We start from the raw sequence: 23,135 nt of genomic DNA, 5'->3' as shown, positions 1-23,135 counted from the left end.
ACTTTTAAAAGATAAAACCATGATTACATAAATTATTTATGAAAAAAATAGAAGTCTTCTTATTTAAGATTACTTTATTTAATTATCAAAAAGCAAAATGGGGTTATCATTTTGGAATATTATGAGTTTAGTGTTCTTGGTATATTTAGAAGCAGAGATTCTAATTTAGTGGAATTGCTTAGTCGGATTATTCCCTCATCAAAAAAGGAAAAATAGAAAAGCAAAAAGTTACTTTATTCTTTTGTGCTCTATTGATAGTTTGAGACTGAAATATAGCAAGTCCACGTTCTTAATTAATTAGATTCATTTAATTTTGTTATTTTATTTTTAAATTTGGGGTGGCATTAAATGAATTTTAAAGATTTATTAATTTGGGGGCACAAGGGGGCTAGTTCTAGCAAGTTTACAGCCTATTATAGGTTGCCTATTGGCTATTGCTATCAATATATTGTGTGGGGTGTTGGTTGTTTTGTAGGATAACTTCAATTATTTTCTGGATTAAATGCAACTATTTTATTTATAAAGATAACGGCTGAAAAACAAAAATTTTGTTGGGAGGGAAATTCTTGAATGAGTTAGTGTAATTCAGATTTAATTGAAATTTCAATATTTGAATATTGAGTGAAAATTTTAAGAAAAAAGTAAATATCCATCTGATCGTCTTTACTTGTGAGCGTAGTTCATCTTACAAAATCAAAAGTTAATTTATTACTTTGTAACTATTTTTTTTCTTATTATTAAATACTAATTATTTTTAATATTTAAATGATTCATAATTACGGAAGGTGATGCACTAAATTTATTTTCAATATTAAAATGATTCATAATAAAATTATTTTATGTATAAGGTTACATAAATTACCTAGCTAGAATTGTTATTTTCAAATTTATTCATCATAATTTGCTTTACTCTAAATATTTAATATTTGTGTAATTAAATCTCAACAAGTTAAATAGAGCAATCAGGTTGAGGCCGTGTGTTGTATATAACAGTGATTAGGGGTGGAGTTAGAGTATGATTTTTTTATCAAATTCAATAGTTTTGATTTAAATTCTATATATATCTTCAAAAAGTTCACTGTATATGTTTAATTTATCAATTTAGAACTCAATTACTTTTTATAAAATAAATAAACTAAAATCCCATACTTATAATTTTAGTAGAATTATACTAATAATTTAGTGACATGAAGGGAATCGAGAATCACGCCATCTATCAGCAACCAACAAGGTAAAATTAAAATTCTTAATCAACTAATCTATTAAGACCTCCAAACTACATCTTTCAATATTTTATTACTCTTATAATTTATTTATAGAACGAAAAAGAAAATCTTAAGCGAAAAAAATACGGCAAGATGCATTAAATGAAATAAAAAACCCTAAAACAGTAGAAAAAAATTAATGGAAATTTCTAGTCAATGACTATCTTTTTGGTACCACCAATCAAAAATAGGTAACCAAAGTGGCAGACTTTTCTTGATCATTATGTATCTACTTCTACTATAACACTAGCCTGTGTTACATTTATGTGGTCCTACCCCTATATTATATTGTGTTGATATTTACATTACAAGATAAGTATTTTGACCTATACTTCATCCAACATTTAAGATGATTAAAATAATTTAATAGTAAACACTTTAGATGAAGCTTCTCTTTCAAACTGCAATGTGATGTGATTCAACCTTAATTAAGTTAAATTATAAGTGGGTACGATTTACTATAAGTAAACTAAATATATTTAATTTTCCATATAAGTTAAAAGTAGAAATTAAGTTGTTATCAATACATCAATTACTGAAACGGATTGACGTAATTAATTAGCTATGAGTTTATCTAAACCCAATAATATCAACGCCAACAACATTTTAGGAGTTAGATAGGGTTGGAACCCTATACAAGGGGCTGCTTGCTGCTCGCCCCTATCTCTAAAGTGTATGCACTTCACTTGTTACCACTAATTAAACAATGAAGCCAGGAGCAGAAGGAGGGACTTGAACCCTCAACCTCAGCCTTGGCAAGGCTATGCTCATCGTAAGCCTCATAGTACCCACATACAACAACTCTGGGGAGCTTTTCGGGACGAAAACCTATTCGACGTCAGAATCGATATATATATATATATATATATATACCTTTAATATTTGATGAGATTCTTATCCCAAAAAATAGCTTGTTATTGGAGTGACTGACTCATCAATCCTCTAGAAAAGGACCATATGCTTCAGTGATTCCTAAAAGAAAAATGTTAACTTTAGGATAGTTGACGAAGCATCTTTGTTGGCGATTGTTGAAAGTGGCCAACGAATAATGTATATCTTATAATCCATGCAAATTTATCCTCAATTATTAAAATGAGAAAAGAATGCCATGTAATTTAACATTTCGTAACACATTAACCAACTATGACACTTGAGGGGAAGAAAATTAATTATTGGATTAAGATGGCAATTGATAATAAAGCAAACGTGTATTTGATATATCTTCTTTTGTTTTACAATTAATACATGTTTGTGTCCTAGTGGGTTTGTACTTACACGTGCAACCATTTGTTAATGAACTTTTGGCTAACAATTTCACCAAGTACATATTGATAATAAAATGCAATATTGACAACCATAAAAAATATCGTTGACAAGCTTTTGTTTTTAAGTATAGAAAATTAGTTTATAGCTAAACCAAGGTCTCTCTTAAAGTCCAATTATTGTATTACTATTAGTTGTCAAGATTAAAAAAAAATTAGAACACATGTAGTCAAATGCTAACGTAAGATCGAGTAATAAGTACTAATACAATAGTGGATAATAGAAGATGAAGAACAATAACATATCTATGATAATTTTATAAGTAAAGCTCGAAGTGGATGAAATATAGGTAAATTTTTGTTGTGAACCAAGCTAGCTCTATAAGGGTCTATGAGTTAAAAGTGGTGAATGAGATTGGACCCAGTAAAATATTGGAATATTATTTGGAATTCAGACCTAATTAGCAATTGGTTAAAAGGAGGAAGAGTAAATTTAAGGTTTAACAAACATAAAAATCATATTTGTATGCTATATCTATAGTTTGTATAATTGCATTCGATAACAAATTTTATGTTTGCTATGGAGCATCAGATTTGTATAAATCGCAGGCAGGCATTCGTTTGTATAAAAGCGCAGCGATTGTATATGTATATCGGTTAGATAATTGTATATATGTAACTACTATGTATATGTATCAATGATTGTGTTTGTATATCTGCATAAAATTTGAATTTGTATACAATTGAATCGAAATAAAACATTTGTATATCAAATCTCTCTCTCTCTCTCACTTTATATATAAAGCGAGAAAGAGAGAAAGGCAAAAGAGAACTGATAGGGCAAGATTTGTATTTGTATAATTATAAGTGTATAGGACGAAAATATATGTATTTGTATTTGTATATACAGTTTTCTCTCGCATTATACAAACACAAATGTATAATTTGTGTTTGTATAAAAGTGAGAGAGGTGAGGGAGAGTGGCGAGCAAGATTTCTGGGGAGAGAGGCGAATGACAAGTGTTTGCTACGGATTAGAATTAAATGAAACTATGGTTATAACATTTAATTTGAATTAATAGTTTGTTATTTTATATAATTTTCCCAAGGAAAATGAGTTGGAAAGACCGGTTTATGCATATTGAAGAAAAATATTTGTCCTCTTCTTCTTCTTGAGTTTAAGTTTCTCATCCCCATTCTTATCTCTATCGTTAGTTTCTTGTTATTTGCATATTTCCATTATAATTCAATAGTTTGATTATTACAATTATGATTCTAAAATTGAAATCGCATTTCAGTTCTCTTATCAATATCTTAAGCAATTCAGATTTGTTACATTTTACTCATATCTTTATTACTGGTGTAATAATAGAAGAGCATGAATGCATGATGATGTAACAAGTATGGGCATCATTATTTCCCAAAATTATTATTTTTTTCTGAAAAAAGGGAAAAAGCCATGAGAGTACTTCCATTTAACGCATGCATACTGCCCAATCCTATTGTGAAAAATGGCATTATGATTGATGAAAAAAAACAATTTCAATGGTTATAGTTGGAGCACTCTGCACTTTCTCTTTTAATCTTTAGACAAGTTGTTAGAGGGTGGGCCAATTACAACAACGATTGCTTCTACGAGAGTGAAGTGTATCCTTAGATATAAAAAAAAATCTCCTATATTAGTATAAAAATTACATTTCGTGTTCAATTTGGGTACGTATTTTAAATTTTCACAATTCTTTCAATTATATGTGAGGAAGTATTAAATTTAGTCATAATTTTTTTTGGAGCAATTACGATGGTTTTCGAATCTTTAATTTGAAAATTAGGAAATTGACAATTCGCGTTGTAGAGATTTGAGACAATATATATAGGAACATATATAAAATAAATATGTGGTAGGAATCATTGCAGAACAAAGCATGAAGATAAAAGGATAAGGTAGGAGGAGTTGGTCACGTAATTATCTAACTAAGACTAGTTTGGAGGAATTGTTGATCACATCATCATCTTAATTATTAGTTTGAAGGAATGAGACAAAATCAACATTATTAGTGACTTAGTGTTGATACTTCACAAAATTATCCGACAATTATGAATACTTTGCATGATCAACAATTTTTTATTCAAACAAGGTGCTCGACTACTCGCATGTCAAATGGTAAGCACCCCTTATTCTCAATTTTATTATTGTAAGTTTTTCTTATGTCAGTTATTTTTTAAGCTACAAAAAACTCCCAATCAAATAAAAAGATGAAAATTATTGAAAATTAAAGACTTTAACCTAACTTTGGGAGCCCTAAAATGGACGGTATGCCTTTTGGTTAGCTAGTTTGCTTTTTTACTTAATCTTATGTAATGTAAAGAGACATTGTAGGTGGCCGTGGAATGAAATTGGTTCTTGCAATCTTAAAGCCTTTAGCATAATTTTCATTTTTATCCGTTTCTAAACTCTATTTTATTTTAAAATATATATTTTTTAAAAACTATGGAACTTAAGCCCCCTTACGTGGAGGTTTACACCTCGCAAATCTGTTTTAAAAACATAGTTCAAACAAGTAAGGCAATTTTTGTATTATTTTTTGTATATCACAAATTACAATTGATAGATAAAATACACAAAAATAAATAAATAAATAAATTTTCAGGCTAAGACTTGGATATCTCATTCTCTTTAAGTATATAGAATATAACTCTTAACTTGTTTCCTCCAATTAGATATAACAATTCAACTATGTCGTATAACTCAAATAACTCTAGAATAATTGAAGCATCCAAAATTTCACCAAAAGAACATCTTCCTTCCATAAATTAAGTAACAAAATAATGGAATCATAGTACTGTAGATCATGAGTTGATGGTGGATAATTAGTGAATGATTATGCTATTAGTGAATATATGAATTACACCACGAATAATTGACTATTTTCATGTGAATTTATACCACTAAAGTAACACACTTCAGTATTATTATAATTTACTATACTCCAACAATTTCTTACTACTAGGGCGGAGCTAGGTGGGGTCTATGGGTTCGGACAAACCCAGTAGCTTTTCCGTAGACTCTATATTTTGCCAAAAATATAAGTAATAACTTGTGAACCCCTAACACAATTAATTGGCAACTCAATGTTAAGGAAGAGGAAGGAAATTTAGAACCCAAATTCCTAATACTTGCTCCGCCTCTGATTGGAGAGGAACTTTTAGAAGGTCAACTTGATTGTGAAAGTCAAGTAACTCAAAATGGACTTAGGTGTATATATAGGTGGGCTACATGAAGAGAGTGGGGTTTGAGGTTGAAGTGGAGTTGGAGGCCTACTTTAGTGGCTGTATTGCCCATATTGAAAGTTGCTCCTCCCAATTTGCACTATAAGACGTGTACCTTTCTTATCTTACACGCGAATTCAATTTGATTCAACACATATATGATTGCAACACTTAAATTAATGCAATCATAAAACATTATGAATTCGGTCGAACTTGTATTTTAATTTTTACTTCTGCCCCTAATTGATTCTGTAATTCTTTCGTCTAAAAATTTGAATAGTTAAAAAGAACGTGTTTAGAAAATTTAATTATGTTTTCAATCATAGAATCATTTATCAACCATCTTTCTCCTTGCCCAATTTACAAGGATAAGTGAAATTTACAGTTTGAATAATGTCCATCCGTTTCTTCTGATCTTTCCCTTTGAGGTCACGTTTATTTGACTAATAATCTTCTAATAAGATTATGACTAATTTGGCTTCTAATTTGTTTTGTCATTATACGTTTGGAACTATTTGTGCATGAATGCAATGTGTCACGTTAATATAAATCGGTATTATTGCTGTTGTTGTCGTTATTTTTTTTATCTGGAATGTAGCTTAATGTACACTAAAGTGGTTATACTTACTGGCCGTTAGCTTTGGTCCGAAATGCATACTAATTACTCTATTCAGTCCTTGTCATGTTTCACACCTTTTGCAGTCAATTTTAATTAGTATTTTTAGTAAACCTTTTATATTAATATTAGAAATAATAGTAACTTATAATATTTTTTTTTATAGTTTTTAAATATTTAAATTGTAATTTTAAAGTATTAAATAAGACTAATCTTAATTAAGCTCTGAAGAGTAGTCATCGACTCTTGAGTAGCAAAATAAAATAACTAATATGAGACACATCATAGAGTATTTAGTATTCCTTCTGTTTCATTTTACTTGACTCCTATACTAAAAGTAGATGTTTAATTTTACTTGTCTATTTTAACAAATTAAGAGAGTTTTATCATTTTTTTTTCTCACCCTACCCTTAATTATAATAACTATATACATAAAATTAGTTTAGTAAAATACAACTCTAATACTAAATTTATTTAAAAGTGTGTCAGGTCAACCTGTATCAAGTAATATAAAACTGAGGACGTTGTAGTTTTTTTGTTTTAAAATGTTAAAATTGATAAATTATGAAGAAAACATATTGATGTAGGGTATCAACTTAATTAACCTTATAAAACGTAAAGACAGAGGGGAAAAAATATCCTCGTTAAATATGTATGTTATAAGCTTTAAGAAACAATTTTGATTGAGAATATTGTTGTTAATTAAACCTAATGTTATACAATATTTTAGGGTGCCTGGATTGTATAGTTAGATTTTTTACCCTTAAATTTATCAACTGAAGGATCTAGGTTAAGTTGGTGTTTTATTTCATTAGCCTTTTGTTAAATCTATTATAACGTTTTTCATTGAAATCAATTACACAATTAAGCAATCGTTTTATAGTAATCTCATTATTCAGATACTCATTCATATTCCATAAACCTTTTGTGTTTTGAAAAATTAGAAGTAGAGTTAACACCTCTGACCTAGCCAAATCCTAGGTCAAGAGAAGCCATAATTGACTCAAATTTGAACTAATGAAGTTGGGACCATAATTCACATTTTGCAGCTGTCACTTTTGGCCTAATTAACGTACGTAACCTTTTACATGAACAAGTAGCTAAAATAGTACATACATATGCTTCAACAGGTTAAGTCTCTATCCCTCTCATTTTCTTCCAGCCATCTCTCAATGAAGATGCATGTTATGAGTGAATTTTGGTTCTAATTTTTGGAGAAAGACGTTTGGGAAACTTTTTTTTCCCAAAAGATATTTTAAAACCAAACTCAAAGAAAGAAGAACTACAATTTTATTTTATTTTTGGCAGAAAATCTTAACGTAAAGGCCATTTAACTAATTAAAATTAGTTTTTCATATTCTTAAAATTGAAATATTTTGTTTTTGGATAAAATGGATTTCTCTCTCTTGATGTATGTCCATTTATTTTTAAATAATAAATAAAGTAATTCTTATTTTGCAAAAAATCATGTTGATTTTTTTTTTCTTTTCAAAAAGACACTATTCAATATGGAAACTTTTCCTTAGGCATCATAAGCAAAGTTTTAGGTAAAACTACCTTATTATACATATATTCATTCCATATATATAATTCTATTTATATTTTTAAATAATTATGTATCTTAACACTAATTAAAAGTTTCCTATCATAAATTGTGGAAGATACACATGAATACATGTATTTTTGCTACCAGATACACTAAAATAGGGAGATAGGCGAGCGAGATAGTCATGTATCCCATATACATAGGAGACTGATGAGCGAGATGAGAAGGGAAGCTAGGCAGGTGAGCGATATTTGTTATGTATCTAAGATACATGCGTATCCACTTGGTTATAGTGTATCTAGAACAAATTACACATAATTTTGACTCATGTATACTGAGATACATGTATCTGGACGGACCATAATCTGTTATGATTCGTAACATTGCAAATTAGGATGCATCTAAGTAATTAATTAGTGGAATTTCTATAAGATTCTCAAGTTTGTATAGGCCTATGGGCTTTTTTAGTTTTGGGCTCCATGATACTAATCCATTGGATACAGGTATGCCTCTTCGTCAAACTCACGACCCATTTAGACTGGCCCATAACTACTAACCCAAAATAAAATTTAAAATTTCCCTCCTTTCCCCTTTTTCTTTTCTGTCAAAATTTTATTCATTGACGCAGTGTAAAAAGAAAAATAAATACACTCAATTTAATCTGAATAACTTCAACTGACCACCTTATGCGTGACTCTTTCCTATAACTTATAAGAGTTTAATTTATATACTACTATAACATTAGTGTAAGGAAACTTTATACTATCAAATCACATTTATCTGTTATAGCTGAAAAGTGAAAATTTCATTTATTTTTCAAGATCAATTACAAATCTCGTTTATAAAGTTCAATACTTAGGAAATAAAATTCAAATGATAGTTTGTTCGACTAAATAAGTAAAACATTTTCTTGCATAGTATTATATTTTCGTTGTGTGACAATATCACACGACAAATATATCCTCCTTAGACTTCACTTTATATGGTAGAGATCCTTGGGGTTTTATTAAGTTTCATGTCCTTCAAAATAGCGTAAATTTCATCCAACTTCTCTCCTTCTTCTTTGAGTGCAACAAGTATCTTTTTCCTATCCCTGCATGATTGCATTAAGCCATGTACCTCAAAGAACTTCATAGTCGATTTTTCTAAATCAGCTAATTTCTTCGAATAGTACCACCTTTTACACACATTGTAACGTTTGATTTTCGCGCTTTTACGAACAAGCTTCTCACCTTCCTCTAACCTCTTCTTGAATATATCAATCTCTGATTCTCTCCCTTCCAAGGCTTTGTTTAGTCTCTCTATATCATCAAGCACTGGTTTTATTGAAAGCAAAGTCGAATTTAATCGTCGAAAATTGGAATCGAAACAGACGGATGTTTTTCCGGTTTGTGTGATTGATTCGGATAACATTCTGAATGCTTGTCCAAGTACTGCATGCACCTCCGATATTTAAATTCTCTGCCATTACGTGTTATATATATACACGCTGAAAATTTAGCTGTAATTTAATTTGAAGACTCTTTCTTTGTTTGATAGGATTCAGGTAAAAAAAAACCGTGTTAAGTCGTCGAGGTGATGATGTTTCAATGGTGACGTTGTTTCTTGGGTTGTTCGGAGGTTTGATTTGTTGGAAATCACCTGAGTTTCTAAGAAGCACAAAGGAAATCACTTGGAAAGTTCTTGTTTGTTGGATTAGTTGACTTTCTTTTCTTATTTACGAGTTTGCCATTTTTAAGGAAAAAGTTCAAATATGAAATCGAACTTTTGAGAAAAAGATTAATTATGCCATTCGTATAAAGTTTGGTTTATCTATGTCATTTCCTTTTGAGAAGAGACTTATTCATGCCATTATTTGTTAACTGAAAAAAATTTCAATTTTGCAAAATTATTTTTTACACATGGTTAATTATGATTCAGGCCACGCCATTAATTAAATCATTTTTTTAAAAAAGAAAAAGGCTCAAATATGTCATTGAACTTTGAAAAAATGCTCATATATGTCATCAGTATAAGATTTGACTTATCTATGTCATTTCAATTAATAAATAATGGCATGGATGAGACTTTTCTCAAACGGAAATGATATAGATGAGCCAAACTTTAAATGAATGACATATCTTAGCCTTTTCTCAAAGTTGGATAGCATATTTGAGCCTTTTCCCCAATTTCTTTTAAAAAAAAATATATTTTTACTCCCTATATTTCAAATTATCTGATTTTAAAAATACTATCTCAAATTACTGCCCTCATTCACTTTTATAAGTATGTTTGAATTTTGTAGGTCCTTTATGAAAAATAATTAATATGAGTATTTACCACATATCATATTAATTGACGTTTAGTTTTAGGTTTTGAAAAATAATTTGGGGAAAAAGTAATAATTTTTTGAAAAAAAAAAAAAACTGCGGGTAGAAGAAAAGGAAATGAGGAGGAGATTATTATGTGGGGAATCGAAATACGGGATAAGTAAAATTATACGAATGGAGTACTTATTATTTTAGAATTTCAAAACAAAATTAATTATTTTTTCTCATTTTATTCTTAGTATCAATTGTTACTACAACACTTCAATAACGTAAAAATTTAACAAAGAAAAATTATATATTAAGACATAAACTAGGATGAAAATGTCAAGGAAAACTTGCTAATTACTCTCTCTGTCCAATAATAGTTATCCATTATTGACTTGACACACCCCTTAAGAAACTATAAATAGAAGGATAATTTTATTATATCACCCTTTGAATTTTTTACCCAACTCAATGGAACTGACCTACCCTTTTTAATATAACCCAGCTGATTTTCTGGATTTTTTTTGTTCGAATCTAATTAATTTATTGAACGGATTTCACCACGGTTGATTGGTTTGAGTGTCACAGACTGAAATCTATTAGGAACATTATTGTTGTGGTTTGGGTTTAATCCTGGATCCTTCCATAGAATTCTTGTTGCGTACCCACATATGGTTGATCAAGGAAACTGGACCTTCGTGGGACGGTCGGACGGACCGTGGTCACCAATACCCTGGGTGGTTCCACTGCGGGGATTGTTACCATGTTCAGGCGAAGGTTACTGGTGGCACATTGGGATGCAATGGATGTTTGCTATGGAGTTTTTGGTGGAAGTGAGCACTGCAGGTTCCTCAATAATAGGAAACAGGAAGATGGAAGTCCAATCCAGTCATCGGTCGGATTCTTTGAGTTGTGTCAAAAATTTACGTGGATCAATACTTTAATGCCATGTGTTTAATTTAAAAATTCATTTATGCCATGTCAAAATTCTATTAAAGAAGGGCATTTTTAACCTTAAAAATAACCTTAAGGGCATTTTTGATCCAATAGGTGGAAGGAGGGCATTTTTGACCCATTTTCAATACGTTGAGGGCATTTTTAACCTTTTTCCCTATAATGAATAACTATTATTGAACGGATGGAATAATATATTTTTAAAGAATGTGTGAAAAAGAAATACAACCATAAAGACTGAGGGAGTATTTATTATTGTTGGTTCTTTGACGAAGAGAGGTGGGAAGAATAGAAGTAATAAATGTGTGAGGTGCGTTTGGTTAGTGATTCGAACACAAAATCTCATACTAGTAATTTGTTGAGGTATACAAATGTGTTACTATTTTTTGCATTAAAGTTTATAAGATATTATTTACACTGGTCATCTATGAATTATCTATGAGAATGTGAAACAAAAATATGGAAATTTTATTATTGTAGGGATTAAACTATTTAAAAATAAAATGCATTTTAAGCACAATTAATTCATGTCTAAAAATTTTCTGCATATTAATCACCACATGACAATGCATTCATTATAAATTATCACATAATAATTCTCTTTATTAAATTGCATAAATAAATTATATATTATTAATTTTTATGTTATTAATCCCGACATAACTTACTTCTAACCAAACAATCTCGGGTGGTATTGACTACTTTATTGTTAAGGGGAAAATTAAAATTATGACTTTATGAGTAATTTTCACGTATTGTCATAGACTTTGCGTATTCTACAAAAACAAGTTATACAATTAATTTTTATCATATTAAATAATTGAACTATTCGATATACATCAACATTTTGCTTACTTTTTAAGTTCAACATTAGAAATATCAATTTAAGGACGTTTGGTCAAGAAAATTATCATTTTATTTACAAATTAATGTTTAGTTATGAAAATATCAAATACAAAATTCTATTAATATTTTTTAACATTCAAAATGAAGTTGGAAACTAGATTAGTTTGATTGGCTTTAAGATTGTCATGTGAACTAGGCACTAAATTTGTTCAAAGCTTGATTTTCGATCCCAACTTTCTCATGCAATTCCAGTTGTATTCAATGACTTTCCTGGATTGGTTATAGAAGATGCCAAGACAATATTCAGAGGCTTACGTTACAATTGGATTGGACGGTGTTAGCTTAAGGGGTCGTTTGGTTTGAATGTAAGTTATGCTGAGATAAGTTATGCTGTGATAAGTTATGCTGAGATTAGTTATGATGTGATTAGTTTTTATTGCTTGTTTGGTTTGTCATATTCAATTATATTCATTGCATAATTTTTAAGAATAAGTTGTTTGTTGACGATAATATCCTCCACCTTATTTATTTATTACTTTACTTTGCAAGCTTTAATTAGTTATTCTTTTAAACAAAAAAAAAAATCATCTTATTTAGCTTAAATATTTTGTGTGTGCATTTCCATTATTGTACCGTCTGTTTTTAAAATAAACTTTCATCTTATTTAACTTAAAAATAAAACTTCCATCTTATTTAGCTTTAAAATAAAATTTTCATCGTATTTAGTTTAAAACTAAACATTCATCTTATTTAGCTTAAAACTAAAACTTTCATTTTAAATTTATTAAAGTAATATAAATTTTATCATTAAAGTTATCTATATTATAATTGATATATAAAATATAATTTTTAAGTGAGTAGTAAATTATTTAATTAAAAATATGCAATTTAGTAGTGGAGTGAACATTTTAAGAAAAATCAAAATAAAAATAAACATAAGAATTAGGCAAATAAAATTCAACTTATAATATATTCATATATAAAAATTATATTTATAAAATATAATTTTTTAATGGAAAAATATATTATCATAAGAACAACTAATAATTAAGGTTGTGAATGTTATTATAAATGTTGTGAAAAAATATGTTAATAGACATGAATGTAAAGTGGAGTAAAAAAGAGAGTTTAAGGGGGGCTATTTTTGTTATTTTACCTAATTTATTCCAGGATAAGTTATCCTGGGATTACTATTTCACCCCAGGTAAGGATAAGTTATTCCAGGACTAATTGTTAGTCCTGGGATAAGTTATCCCAACTTTTGAAACCAAACAATGGATTAAAGGCCACTTAAAAGTTATCTCTGGATTAAGTTCTTTTATCCATCACACCAAATGACCCCTAAAAGTTATATATGGACTCACGTTAACCGGATATAAATTTAGCCTAAATTCTGTAGATATGTCAAGAAATTTAATTGTGAATCTAGTTATTTAAAATCGATATAGAAATTCAAAAACTTCTGCTTCACAAGAAATTGCATATGAAAAGAAAAATACAAGGTTGATTGTGAACATATTTGTTGTGGATTAGATTTTTCAGAGGGCAATAAGGAGAAGTATCAAAGAGGCACCTAATACCATCTGCTCTATACTCTATGTGATGTGAACACATGCACTTTATTGTTAAAAAAACTCAAAGCATTTTTAAATAATTAGAGTGATTACTTGAATAACGCAATCACAATGACCTCGGTGTAATCATAAAAATCGATGAATAAGATAATAGGAGGGTACATGGCAATGCGTGTTAAGATAAAAGAGAGTTGTGAAATCCTCTGCCTCACACTAAGCAGTAGGAAAAGAAGCTCGAGTAGCAAGGCCACAAACTCCACCATTCACAACATCTCTAGCCATTCTCATATATCCACTTTCACCCCAATTTTCTCCCCATGAATTCTTCACCAACCAATAATTACTACTACCATCCTCACTTATTCCATACCCTACCACTGTAACTGCATGATGTGAACTCTCCCCACATTCCCCACTGAAAATTCCACCTTTGTAAAATCGAAATTTGTCACTCCCAACATTTATGCCTGCAGAGACTGGCTGAATTGCTACTGCCTGTAACAATGCTGATTCACTTGGATCCACTGTTTTGTAGCTCGAAATTGTTACGGCCGTTGATTCCGCCTTTTCGCTATTACAAGTTCCAGGAATTCCAGTGTATGGGTAATTTGATTCTGTTGTGAGCCCTCCGTTTTCTGCTATGTATAGGAATGCTTCGTTCCTGACGCCGCCTCCACAACCGTTGTTGTTTGTGGACTCACAATCTAGAAGTTGTTGTTCTGATAGTGAAATTAAGTTGCCAGTTTTTAGCTGGTTCAGTCCTTCTACTGCTGCTACTGCTGAAAATGCCCAACATGACCCTGCATTTTATAGTAGCTAGTAGTAATTTATCAATTCACAGTAGCATAATACACTATTTAGTTTGTGCAGATAAATTAGGTACTACGTTTGTAAGGAAAGTTTAGTCTAAACCTGCTATCGTCGGATGTGGAACCAGAATTTGAAGTTCTAGTATTTTTAACTTTGAATTTTGAATTGAACAGGAGGATGTACTTTGATTTGGGACTTACCACATTTACCCTGGTCCTTAACAGGAGTAACAGCACCCTGCTCTCTCCAGTTCCAACTATCCGGACTGGAATTTTCACTTTCGTAACTAAATGATTGCAAATTCGATGTCTTTGGAAGGAAAGATAGATTATATCTACCAACCATAGATTGAAACTCTTCATTAGTTAGATCTGCAAATTTATTGACGCCAAGCTGGTAAGAATGAACAGCATCATTGTTGAATGACTCGATAAAATCGACATTTTCTTTAAATATCTTCAATCGCTCTGCCTTTTCAACATCATCTTTGTATACGCGCCCATGGTGACTCATCCATTTTTCGTGTCTTTCGAGCATGGAATACACCTGCAAGTCACGGGTACTAGTAGCTCGGAACCTGAGAGTTCCGACCACTAGCAAAAGTGCAACGAGGCTTAACCTGCAAAATTTCAATGCCATTGTTAAAATCTGAAACTATATTTGTTATACGAAAATAAAAGATGAGGTATCAGAGTTCAAGAAAATAGTAATTAGTAGTAATACAAATGGAAAAGGTATATATATATTTTTTATTTTTTTTTGGAAAAGGTATATATAGGTGTAAAGGTGAATTATTTTTTTTCTATAGAATTTTCTTACGCGTTCCCTTTATGATATTGATCTAAAACATTGATGACCAAGTTCTTGTGTCAGTTCATTTTCTATAAGGGTCCACCTTCCTGTCTTCAGTTTTTTTGGGCTAATTATGCATAAAATATGGATATACCAGTAGCAAGTACTAGTACACTAATTGCAAACGTACCGATTGAAGTCAGAATTTTAATTTTTATAACGATGATTTTAGATGTTAATAACTGGTTCTAAACATAATATTTATACATATTTAATAAACTGCTTAATACTAATATACTATTTGAATTTTGAGTAAAAGTTACTGGGTTCGATCGAACCCATACCCAGCTTGTAACTCTGCCCCTGATATCAAGTGTCCACAAGTGGGGTTTGCATAGAATGGCATAAGCGCAAACTTTATCCCTACCTTAGAGAGATAAATAATTTGTTTCTAGTAGACCCCGTCTTAATTAAAGCCTGTCAATACACTAATTGCAAGTTACTCCATCAAATTATAATCTAGTCTGAGAAATTAATGTATCAATCGCTGTATACTAATTTCTGTTTTGTTTTATCGAAGAGATATTGCAGTTATGGGCTTTGCCTCTAGCTGTTTCCCGACTCCAATATAAAGTGTTTATGCTTGTATCTACTATCAATTACTGACCAGACAACAATGACAATTAATTTTCCTTTGAAAAGTTTTAACATGTACTCCCTCCGTCCCATTTTATATGTCATCCCTTTCTATAAGTAACTGAACCACAATACTTGTCATTTTATAAAATTTATGCATAAATTATCATATTTTGCCTATTATACCCTTGATAGAATAGTTAATTAATCTTGTCATTTATTAATTAAGTTGACTTAAGAAAACATTAAATAAAGGTATAATGGTAAAGTTACATCATTTCTTAATGCAAATACAAAGTAAAATATTACATATAAAATGGAACGGAGGGAGTATTATGTACCAATTGTAGAGAAGGGGCAAAATTGTCATTGTAAGTGAAAGTTAATTAGAAATTTAAGGCTGTTAATACTTAGTAGTAGTCAGTTACACACTTATTAAAGTTGTTAAGAGAGAATAGAGATTAGCAGCTCACTACACTCCATACTTGTATCATTTTTAGAGCCTGTTTGACATTGCCGTTGGAAGACCAAAAATATTTATTTTGAAAAAAAAAAGTATTTTTTTTGAAAAATAAGGTTTTTGACAAATCAATAAAATTGCTTTTAAATAGAAGCAGAAGCAGTTTTTCTACTATTTGGAAGAAACTAAAAATTTCGGCTTCTTAAAAAAAAACCAAAAGCAGAAGCAGAAAATTATTTTTTACAAGACCAAAATATCCCATCTATATTTACATATTTCCTCATATATTTCTTATTAATTAATTAACATATCTCATAACTTTGGTAAAAGTTTCATTTAAGAATTTTTTTATATAATATTTTTTTTATTATTTTACGTTTATTATCATTACTTTATAATTGATATTTGTAATTATATTTAAATCATCATATCAAGAATATATCAATATTTTTATTAATTTATCTATGTATAATATTGATTGAAAAGTTGAATATGTACATTTTAATTCAATAACAATAAAAGTTTGATCAAATTTTTTTATAATAGATATTTAAAATAATTTCTATGTATAAAATAATCTTCATGTTAAAAGTACATTGATACTTGTTCTTTTATTGTAATTTGACACTTAAAAGCATTTAGTTAAATAATTAGTCAAACACAATTTGCTTATAAAAATCACTTTCCAAATGAATTAGCCAAACACAATTTTTTTTCTTTTCAAAAGCAATTTTTTAAAAAATAAGCATACTTTAGAAGCAATCCAAACACGCTCTTAGTCTGTTTAAAAAATAATATTTCTTTCTTTGTTTTTAGTAACTCAGGTCCCAAATTAGGGTCGTGGAACAGGTCAAATCTGAAGTCCCGGGTAGCTATCGGGTCCTGGGTCGAAAATCTCCAATCCAAGGCCGGGATGAAATCTCATATTCTTTGTATTTTCTTTTGGCAAATTTGGTCCCATTTTTTATGAATTATATTAGTATGGCAACATGGCTTAGATTAAGCGGATAAAAAATCAACTCAATTTCTGTCCAACTTAGTATAAAGTAAATTTGGAAGAGTCTTGATTCAACTCAATTTAAAAATTAGCCCATTTTAAACTCTCTAATTTCAACCTAATTCGCCTGTCTTGTCACACCTAGAAATAATTTGCAAATCGAGTTGTGGCCCTGAGCAATCTCTTTCTTAAATTGTTTCGTACGATTCTGCTTATTGAAGTTACCTAACTGGTAGGAAAAGGAGGTAGTATATATCCTTGATTAGTTAGTCAAGAGAATATAGACAAGCTATTTAAGTTATATGTTCGGACTTGTCCACTCGCGTTGAAAATTCAGCATTAATTTTCTTCAGCTTTTGTTTATAGGAGTAATATAATTATGAAATTATATTATTCATTTTAGGAAATTAAAGACGACCAAGAAATTACTCCATCTAAGTACATAGTTTGCACCACAAATATATATATGTGAAGTACTTGGGAAATTTGAAAGTAAAAAGAAAACAAAAGAAAAAAGTTCCACGTGAAAAAGATAATAGTAGGAGTTAATTTTTCAATATCGAAAGGATTTGAAGTCAATAATCAAGTCAATGGTAGGATACATTGGCCAATTCTGTCAATGATTAGATTAATAATTTTATTTCATACAGATGTGTTTCGTGGACATTCGAATCCATCAAACATCATGTGAAAATTGCAATCATAAGATATTGTGTCAAATAGATAAATTAACAAATGACACACATTTTTTTAATTTTTTTTTTAATACATTTTACAAAAAATTATAACTTTCTAATTAGCGAAAAAAGAAAAACAAATCCTCCTTTTCATCCCCTTTTTTTTGACTACTTGAAATAAAGTTTTCCTGTGAATTCATAAAAAAATTGTGCTAGAAACATGATCTCCTGCGCCCCCCGCCCACACACACCACACTTCTCCGTATCTATTGAACTAGATTTTCATTGAAATATTGGAAAACCTCCTAATTATTCAGTATAAAAATGCTATATTATTATTTTTTTCTCACCAATTCAATTAAAGTATTCGTGGAAATAGTTACCAAATATTTTTCAATGAAAAAATAATGATTTTTAAGTAGTAACATTTCTTTAATCCCATGCTGCTTTTTACAGCAGCAGTTTGTTTTTTTTTTCCCCCCATTTTTTGGGGTTATCTAATTTCTAAGTTTCAATTTAGGTGTGTTGACGAAGTAGATGAATTTGGTCAATTATTTAGATCCTATGAATTTCTTTCTTGAGAGAGAATTCGGGTAAACACCCTCGCCCTCCTAAATCTGATCTAGGCTACAAGATGATATAAGTAACAAGCACCATATAACTGTATCATTTAAAAAATGAAAAAAGTGTTAGGGTTTTGCCATGATTTTCTTACCATAGTTTAAGATTTATTTTTTCTTAAAAAAAACAAAACATTACCATAAATATTTTTACTTTTCTTGAAAGGAAAATATAATATTATTTTATATTTGGTTTATTCTCTCCTTTTAGGACTCCTTTTCTAGTAGAAAAGGTTTTAGGACTCTATAAATATATGTTTGTTTCTTCTAACACAAGAACAATAACATCCACAATGTAGTCGTTTAAGAGTCTTGTTTATGGGGAGATTTATTCTCTCTAAAGCTTCAATGTTTTTCTTTATATTAGTTTTGATATAATAATATTTTGATTTTTAGTATAAGTTTTTTTGTTAGCTGATTTATCAACTATATGATTTGTAAATTGTAAGCTTCCGCATGACGCCCTAATCACCCCCTGAGAACCCAACAAAAAGCAAAACCTCTAGTATTGATTAATTTATTCTTGAATCATGAATTACAAGCAATAGCCTTGGCATTTCTTCTACGTACATATATAATATTAGTAATAACAATGCCTGTTTTTTTAATAGAAATTCAAACAGTTGGGAAAGAAGCAACCTTTGCAATGCCACAATGGCCACCATCAACTCCAACATCTCTAGCAATTCTCATATATCCTTCCTCACCCCAACTACTCCCCCATGAATTCTTCACTATCCAATATTTTGTACCATCTTCTTCACTTGTCCCATAGCCTATCACTGTCACTGCATGATTCAGGCTAGGGCTACAACTTCCATCATATATTCCACTTCCGTACATATGAAACTCATGGTTAGCCGCAATACCAACAGAAATTGGTTGATTCACTACAGCTTTCAACAACGATGACTCACTAGATGGTACAACTTCGTAGCCACTGATAGTCACTGCTGCTGATTGTTCGGTCTTGCAAACTTTTTGAGCTGCTTCATAAGGATAGTTAGTCTCCGTGGTAATGCCCCCGCCATTATTCTGAAGTAAAAAGTCGTAGGCTACCGTCATTAGTCCGCCCTCACAACCTTTGTTCTGCGTAGAGCAATCCAATAGTTGTTGCTCCGATAGTGAGATTAGTTCGTTGTTTGCAATTTGATATGCTCCTTCTATAGCCGCGACTGCAGAAAATGCCCAACAACATCCTGTACGTGTGATATTTTATTTAAAAGCAAGCGATGTACGTACCTAGTATTTTCTAGAGCACACATATACTCTGTCTATTAAAAAATAGTTGTCACATTTTAAAATTACAATTTAGATATTTAAAAACTATATGGAAATTAAATAACTATAAGTAGGAATTATTCTCATATTAGTATGACGAAAAAAATACATGATATTAAATTATATATTAAAATTCATACAGTTTGGTTCTCACAAAGAAAAAGTATGCCTCACAAATATTTTAAGACGAACATACTTAATCACAACTCAAATGAAACTAATAAGAATTTGAACTGGTCTTACCACATACACCTTGATCTTTGATTTCTGTGACACTTCCCGACTTTCTCCAGTCCATGCTATATGGAACTTCAGTCACACTACCATATTTAAAGGACGTTGTTGTATCTGTTGATTCTTGTTGGGATAATAATGAAGTGTCAAGCCCCATAAATGATGCTTTAAATTCCTCAGTGGTCAGATCAGCATATTTATTGATGGCTAGCTTATAACGTTGAGTTCCGTTCTGGTTGAACGATTCGATGAACTCAACGTTTTCCTTAAATGTTTTGAAGCGATGTTCTTTTTCTATATCATCTTTGTATACACGTCCATGATGAGCCATCCATTTTTCATGCCTTTCAAGCATGGATGATTCTTTTAAGTCACGGGAAGTCACTATAAAGGGACATAGGCTAAGAATGAGAAAAAGAACAAGAACAATAATATTCTTGAGGCAAAAATTGAAAGCCATTGATACTAAATGGTAATGAAATAGGAGTATTGAAATAGGAACTAGTTAAAAATTAAAAGAGAGGCTGAGTGAATAAGCACACATCGATGTTAACAGAGTTTATATAAGCACAATATTGAGAATTTTCGCGTACAAAAATTTCCAATTGAGCCTAAAATGTCAATCATTTCGTTTTCCAGGAATGATCAACCTATTATAACTTTTTGGGAGACTGGGACGACTTCAAGCAAATTTAAACAATACAAACAGAGTAATCTTTCTTTCCTTTTTTTCGTCAAATAAAACACACGGTAGAGAAGTTGGTACGTAGATAATATTCATATCTCAGCTTGTTGACTACCTGAACTCTACCTTATTGACGAGGGTTCGACTCCCTACCTTGTAATCAATCCCCTCCTACATCTTTTTTTTTTTTAAAAAAACAAGAAGTAGAGAAGGTTCGTATTTATATAATATCAACAATTGAGCTATAATTGATTAATTAAGAAAATCTTTTTCCTTTAATATTCTTATTACAAGCAATACAAGTATACAACATAGCTCACTGCGTGATATCTGGACTACTAGACAAAAAAAAATGAAGAAAAAGATTAAAGAAAAGACTATGTCGACAATCAATTAAAGGTCAACGATTATATTATTACTACGTAGAGTTAGAGCATTTGTCGAGTTGTGCCAGTAATTTTGCGCAAAGGTTATGCTAATCTATTTCGTTACAATTTTATTCCACGCCCCCTCGAAGGGACTGATGACAATGGGTATATTAATGGGGCAGCTTAATTGTGAATCGAAGGACATTATTGATTATTCCAAAAATCTGGGTCTACGTACTTTGCGTAGGAATCTTTGCTTCTCTTGGAATTCCTTCTGCAACGTTTTTGTCAGATACACTAATTGTTATGAAAAATTAGACCAAGTCTTGCTCATGCATGTGCTATAGTATTGTGGAAGTCATCTTCATTTGATTGCTGATAATTTGCCCAAAGAATTGATGGGAAGCTAATATCTCTTCTCATCTCTCTTTCTCCACAACTTTCACTATTGCATCAATTTACAAAATCTTTACTCAAGAAAAGCACCGAATTAACTAAGTATTAGCAACTACCACATATAGAAAAGAATTAACTACAAAATATATTTGTTGCTTAGATAACTCTAAATAAATTGTATTTTTTTTATAATCAGTCGCCAATCCGTAGCTAAATAAAATTAGTATGAAATTTATGTTGTTTAGTTACTGAATTTTATTAATCGCTTAGTTATTTCTTGTTTTCTTGTAGTGTACATGCTGGTAGTGGTAGAACAAAAAATACACTAGATATCTACATATATGCATTAAAATTGAAAAATATAAAATAATACATAGACGTTTTGTGATGAAAAAAATCACTTATTCAAACGAAATTCATTTGCAATGCTATCTATGAATTGATGTTGGATATTTAACGAACTAATTAGACTATTCTTATTAAAAGAAGTTTCCACACCCTGATAGATATATATTGGAATTAGACGTTCTTTAACTCCACCGATCGAGTTTGGTAAATTCAAGGATTTTCTGCTCTTGTTCTATCATGTACACACATTTCCAATTGAGACTAAAATGTCTATATATCATTTCGTTTTCCAGGAATCGACCTATTATAACTTTTTAGGAGACTAGCTAGGACGACTTCAAGGCAAGTTAAAACAATACAAAAACTGAATAAGCTTTCTTTCCTTTTTTTTGTGGTTGTGAAGTAAAACTTACGGTAGAGAAGGTACGTATTTATATATATATAATAATACTTCATCTATAATTGATTAATTAAGAAAAGCTTTTTTCATTAAAATTCTTATACATGCAATGGAACATAGTTCACTGTGTGAATTGTGATGTCTCGATAGCTAAACAAAAAGGAAAAAAATAAAATAAAAGAAGACTGTCGATAGTTTATAAAAGGTCAAAAATATATTACTTGGACCATTTGTCAAGTGATTTTGTGCAAGGTCTATGTTAATCTGTTTGGTTACCATATAATTTCATCATACGTACGTCCCCAAAAGAACTGTAGACTATGATTATATATTAATGATTCCAAAAATCTGGGTCTACATTTTTTTGTCAGATTATTGATATGAAAAAGTAGACAAAGTCTTGCTCATGGATGTGCTATAAAGTTGAAACTATCTTCGTTTGATTGTTGATTAATTTGCCCAATGAATTGATGGGAAAATAATATCTTCTCGTCTTTTTCTCAACAACTTTAACTATTGCATCAATTTACAAAGTCTCTACTCAAGAAAAGCACTGAATTAATTAAGAATTAGCAACTACATGCTGGTTGTGGTAGAACGAAAATTACACTAGATACCTGGACATGCATTTAACTTTACAAAAGAATCAGTAGAAATTTCGTGAATAAAAATAATTCACTTCAAAGAATCTAGTCAAAATCACCTAATTTTCAAATAAGAATCTCATTTTTAAGGCTATAGAGTGGAAAACAGATTCTCACTAAAATATTAAAAAGTTTCCTAACGTATGAATACACTGTTATTTTTT

General features: G+C 30.1%; 4 protein-coding genes and 1 long non-coding RNA gene across 6 annotated transcripts in view; 1 reads left to right on the top strand and 4 right to left on the bottom strand.

The window, feature by feature from the left end:
- The first annotated feature begins 4,429 nt into the window (after positions 1-4,429).
- On the top strand, positions 4,430-8,147 carry LOC125848221 (uncharacterized). Its single transcript, XR_007444498.1, has 2 exons — positions 4,430-4,687; positions 8,103-8,147. It is a non-coding gene; the product is annotated as an uncharacterized LOC125848221 (long non-coding RNA).
- Positions 8,148-8,736: 589 nt separating this feature from the next.
- Positions 8,737-9,399, bottom strand: LOC125848216 (uncharacterized). The gene has a single exon (XM_049528047.1). The coding sequence runs from the start codon at positions 9,366-9,368 to the stop codon at positions 8,934-8,936; it is 435 nt and encodes a 144-aa protein (XP_049384004.1). The 5' UTR covers positions 9,369-9,399; the 3' UTR covers positions 8,737-8,933.
- A 4,341-nt stretch (positions 9,400-13,740) lies between these two features.
- LOC125848210 (zingipain-2-like) lies at positions 13,741-15,156 on the bottom strand. Of its 2 annotated transcripts, none has more exons than XM_049528039.1 (2): positions 14,634-15,156; positions 13,741-14,402 (listed from the first exon to the last, which is right to left on the bottom strand). In XM_049528039.1, exons 1-2 carry the CDS (start codon positions 15,070-15,072, stop codon positions 13,837-13,839), a joined length of 1,005 nt encoding a protein of 334 aa, XP_049383996.1. In that variant the 5' UTR covers positions 15,073-15,156; the 3' UTR covers positions 13,741-13,836. The 2 variants fall into 2 exon arrangements, with proteins under 2 accessions (XP_049383996.1, XP_049383994.1); XM_049528037.1 differs by having other exon boundaries at positions 13,741-14,423; positions 14,634-15,153.
- Positions 15,157-15,880: 724 nt separating this feature from the next.
- The window catches only part of LOC125847385 (phospholipase A1-IIgamma-like), an 11,098-nt gene continuing 3,843 nt past the window's right edge, over positions 15,881-23,135 (bottom strand). The window contains exon 4 of the mRNA XM_049527017.1: positions 15,881-15,954. Coding sequence (XP_049382974.1) covers positions 15,881-15,954 — 74 coding nt within the window. The remainder of the gene's footprint in view (positions 15,955-23,135) is intronic.
- On the bottom strand, positions 19,104-20,605 carry LOC125848208 (zingipain-2-like). Its single transcript, XM_049528035.1, has 2 exons — positions 20,140-20,605; positions 19,104-19,814 (listed from the first exon to the last, which is right to left on the bottom strand). The coding sequence occupies exons 1-2, from the start codon at positions 20,588-20,590 to the stop codon at positions 19,231-19,233; spliced, it is 1,035 nt and encodes a 344-aa protein (XP_049383992.1). The 5' UTR covers positions 20,591-20,605; the 3' UTR covers positions 19,104-19,230.

This window comes from Solanum stenotomum, chromosome 12 (assembly GCF_019186545.1).
Source record: "Solanum stenotomum isolate F172 chromosome 12, ASM1918654v1, whole genome shotgun sequence".
In the NCBI taxonomy this organism is placed as follows: Eukaryota; Viridiplantae; Streptophyta; class Magnoliopsida; order Solanales; family Solanaceae; genus Solanum; species Solanum stenotomum.
This window is presented reverse-complemented; position numbering and strand designations above follow the sequence as displayed.

Excerpts from the sequence above, each read along its gene's own strand:
- LOC125848210 (XM_049528037.1), bottom strand. The coding sequence starts at position 15,072 with ATGGCATTGAAATTTTGCAGGTTAAGCCTCGTTGCACTTTTGCTAGTG. Across the intron at positions 14,424-14,633 it reads TAAGGACCAGGGTAAATGTG|GGTCATGTTGGGCATTTTCA; the intron begins GTAAGTCCCAAA and ends TATAAAATGCAG.
- LOC125848208 (XM_049528035.1), bottom strand. The coding sequence starts at position 20,590 with ATGGCTTTCAATTTTTGCCTCAAGAATATTATTGTTCTTGTTCTTTTT. Across the intron at positions 19,815-20,139 it reads CAAAGATCAAGGTGTATGTG|GATGTTGTTGGGCATTTTCT; the intron begins GTAAGACCAGTT and ends TCACACGTACAG.
- LOC125848216 (XM_049528047.1), bottom strand. The coding sequence starts at position 9,368 with ATGTTATCCGAATCAATCACACAAACCGGAAAAACATCCGTCTGTTTC.